General features: G+C 21.8%; 1 protein-coding gene across 1 annotated transcript; it reads left to right on the plus strand.

The window, feature by feature from the left end:
• Nucleotides 1-2,832: 2,832 nt before the first annotated feature.
• On the plus strand, nt 2,833-3,165 carry LOC124943669 (protein RADIALIS-like 3). Its single transcript, XM_047484146.1, has one exon. It carries the CDS (start codon nt 2,833-2,835, stop codon nt 3,163-3,165), a length of 333 nt encoding a protein of 110 aa, XP_047340102.1.
• The last annotated feature ends 391 nt before the right edge of the window (nt 3,166-3,556 follow it).

Raw genomic sequence — 3,556 nt, forward strand, 5'->3', positions numbered from 1 at the left:
AGTATGAGTTTTTAAAGTTTCTTTATATACCAAAATAGTATTTATAAGTAATTACTATTGAAATTATAGAAATTATAGTAAGTTAGAATATATAATGTGAACACTTTATGTATTATCATTTTGTATTATTGAATTAAATTTATAATTTTACTTATTTTTATATATAAGTTTTTGACACAATTCTTATATTGACCAACATATTATTAATACTCAGTTTACACTTGTATGAGATAAAAAACAAAATCGGTATTTAAGTTCCATCTCTAAAAATGCATTAATTATAATATATTGTTGTTAACTTGAACTAATAATTAATAAAACATAACTTTTGTGTTAAAAAAAACTATATCCTCTAACATTAAAAAAATTACGTTGCGCGGAATCTGATTCGAAAAAAAAAATAACAAATTTTTTCTCTCTCCTCACATTTTATCATTTATCATTGATCATTTCTTCTCTCAAATTTCCTCCCCTATCACTCCTCTTTATTTAAAATAGATGTACTACACTTTGTTTGTAGAAAAGTCTCCAATAACAAAAATTTGGATAGTTTGAAACCTAAATAATTCAACTCAAATTTTCAGCTTTGTTAATAAAATTATCCTAAATTTGAGCCCCAAATAGTAATTGGGTGGTTAAAATTTAATACAGTAAAAAATGATGTGTGATAAACATAAGAAGTAAATGATAAATTGAAAAAAGAAAAGTAGAAATATTTTAAGGTAAAAAAGGAAAATATTATATATAGTTTGACTTAAATTTTTTTTTGAGTAATAAAAAAGTATAAAATATCTTTTTATCTGTAAGAATTATATTATGAATAATAATTCTCAACTATCACATTAAAGGAATTTTTTCTTTAAATAAATTGAACTTAAAAAAACTATAAACAATACAAATTTCAAAAAGTTCAAAATATTACACTTTTAAAAGGTTTTAAACCAAACATGCAAAAGACTAAAAACCAAAAAAATTAAAAATATTAAAAGCAATTTTTTTAAAAGACTTTCAAACTCATGAATGGTGGTTACATTATCAAAATTGAAAAAATTCCAAATATCAAAAGAATTTGTCATGGTAATTCAATATTGACTTCCACTTTAGAAAGTAAGTAACGATAAATTTATAAATTATGAGTAAGAGAAATAAGAGTAAGCATAAGAAATGAATAAGAAAGGTTTTTGTCGTTTCTTCTTTGCTTAAGAGGAAGCGACAAAAATGAATAAAATAGCAATGTTTTGAAGTTTTGTAATAGTATAAACGATTTTGTCAAATCATACACTACATTATTTCTTTATACCAAATTTATTTTTTTTCTTTCTATTTAATAATATCATATGTTGTCTCCGCATTTGGGTTTTTGATTTTTTTAACATTTAAGTTAATTTTGTATTTTATCTATATATATAGTTTGATTTAAAACTTTACTAATAATTTAATTTCAATTTCAATTAATAATATTATATAATGGATACAAAATAATTCCATTTATATATTTTTTTAGTATGTCATTATCTAATTTATTTAAAACTTATTATAATTTAAAAGATAATATTAAAATTTTATGTATAATTTAAATAATTATAATGATATGAACATTTGTACTAATATCAATTCAAAAAGGTTTTATTACATTATATAATATTGAGTATATATTTAATTACATAATATTAATCAGACTAAGATATCTATAATTATAAAATGCTATACATATGGTACATGCTATTTTGACAAATATTTGTGTTCATTGTTTAAAATCAAGATTAAGAGATTGAATTGTTTTTACCAAGTTTAGTCTGGATGTGATTAGCTTATTCTTTATTATTAAGAGACTTTTTAAGTTAAAATTAAATATTTAAAATTTAATTTATAAAATAAAATTTATTGTTGCTTAAACTATCACGATATGATATGATAAATTAGTATACTAATAGAAAATTTAACTGAGAACATTTATTATAATAAAAAATTTCAAACATAATTATAATAATATAATTTTATAAAAATCTAATTTTAAATTCAATAAGATTAAATTTCTTATTAAAACTTTAAAAATAATACATTAATATCAATTGAACTCACATATTTTTTATATTATAATTGTATAAAAATTAAATCTCAAAATTCAATAAGATTAAATTTCTTACACAAACATTAAAAATAATACATTAATATAATTTGAACTCACATATTGGTTTTGTTACGTTAGAAACTAGTATTAACCCATAATAAATTACCTCCATTTTAATATAAAACGTTTTCAAGGGTAATCGAACTCATCATATTTCATATCGATAAAATCAATCAGGCTACTTAAACTACCTTATTATATTTTAATTTTTTACCAATATATTATTTATAATTCATTTTTAGTCTCTTAATATTAAATATTTGTGTTAATGTTAAAATATTAGTATTCATATGTTATTTTTAATAATAAAATATTATAATTATAATTTTTATTTATTTATAATGATATAAATATTAGTTTTATTAGACTATTTATCTTGTAAATGATATAATTTAAATAAATTTAAAATAAAATAATATACGGATTATTCATTGAAATTGATAATTATGTGAGGATTCCGATAATCTAAATAAAGTCAGTAAATGAAATTAGTACACCAACTCAGCCCATTTCTTGATTCCAATAATCTCAATTCAATCCGTATTTTATTATGGAACTAGAGGCCTCCTAGAAAACACCGCCTTAAAAATAAACTAAGTTCTTCTCATTCTTTAAATATCATAACAATCACTATCACTATCACCATCTCACATTGCTATCTTATAAATAAACTAAGTTCTGAATACATAAGTGATAAGAAGATGAGTGCTGAACATCATAACCAAGGTCGTTTCACATCCTCCTGGAACAAAGAAGAGAACAAAGTTTTTGAGCAAGCACTTGCAAAATACTCCGAGGATCGTGGTGATAGTGCTGGTAGATGGGTGAATATTGCAGCCAAAATTCCAGGAAAGTCAATGGTAGAGATTAAGCGTCATTACGATATCTTAATCGATGATGTTAGGCGCATAGAAGCTGGCTTCATCCCTCTTCCAAACTATGAATTAAGCATCGATGAGGAAGAAGGCAATGAATCAAGGTCGAAACATGATCGTAGAAGGAGTACCCCTTGGACTGAGAATGAACATAAGTAAATTATTTTATAGCATAACTTGATTGATTGTTTTTCGCAATTTGTTGGATTGATTTTTGTGTGTAGATTGTTTTATTACAATCAAAGAGGTCATACTTCTTCTTTTTCTCTTAATATGATATTATTCTTTCTAAAATTTTCTAATATTTTTCATGTTAAAAATTATGTTTTTGGTGAAGTAAATTTTGAGAAGGATAAATTTTTTTTAGCTAAATAGTGTTATGAGAATTTTCTTTTGATTAATTAAAATTGAGGTTGAAATAACACTGATAAGATTTATTTTCATATTAAAATTATAACCAAACAAGTTATAGATTAACATATCTTGCCATTTGTAAAGAAATAAATATTGAGAATGAATAATATTTATAAAATATTAAATAAATTATTAG

Source organism: Impatiens glandulifera, chromosome 6 (assembly GCF_907164915.1).
Source record: "Impatiens glandulifera chromosome 6, dImpGla2.1, whole genome shotgun sequence".
Lineage (NCBI taxonomy): Eukaryota > Viridiplantae > Streptophyta > Magnoliopsida > Ericales > Balsaminaceae > Impatiens > Impatiens glandulifera.

What these genes read in the sequence shown, in the direction of transcription:
- LOC124943669 (XM_047484146.1), top strand. Translation starts at nt 2,833, where the DNA reads ATGAGTGCTGAACATCATAACCAAGGTCGTTTCACATCCTCCTGGAAC.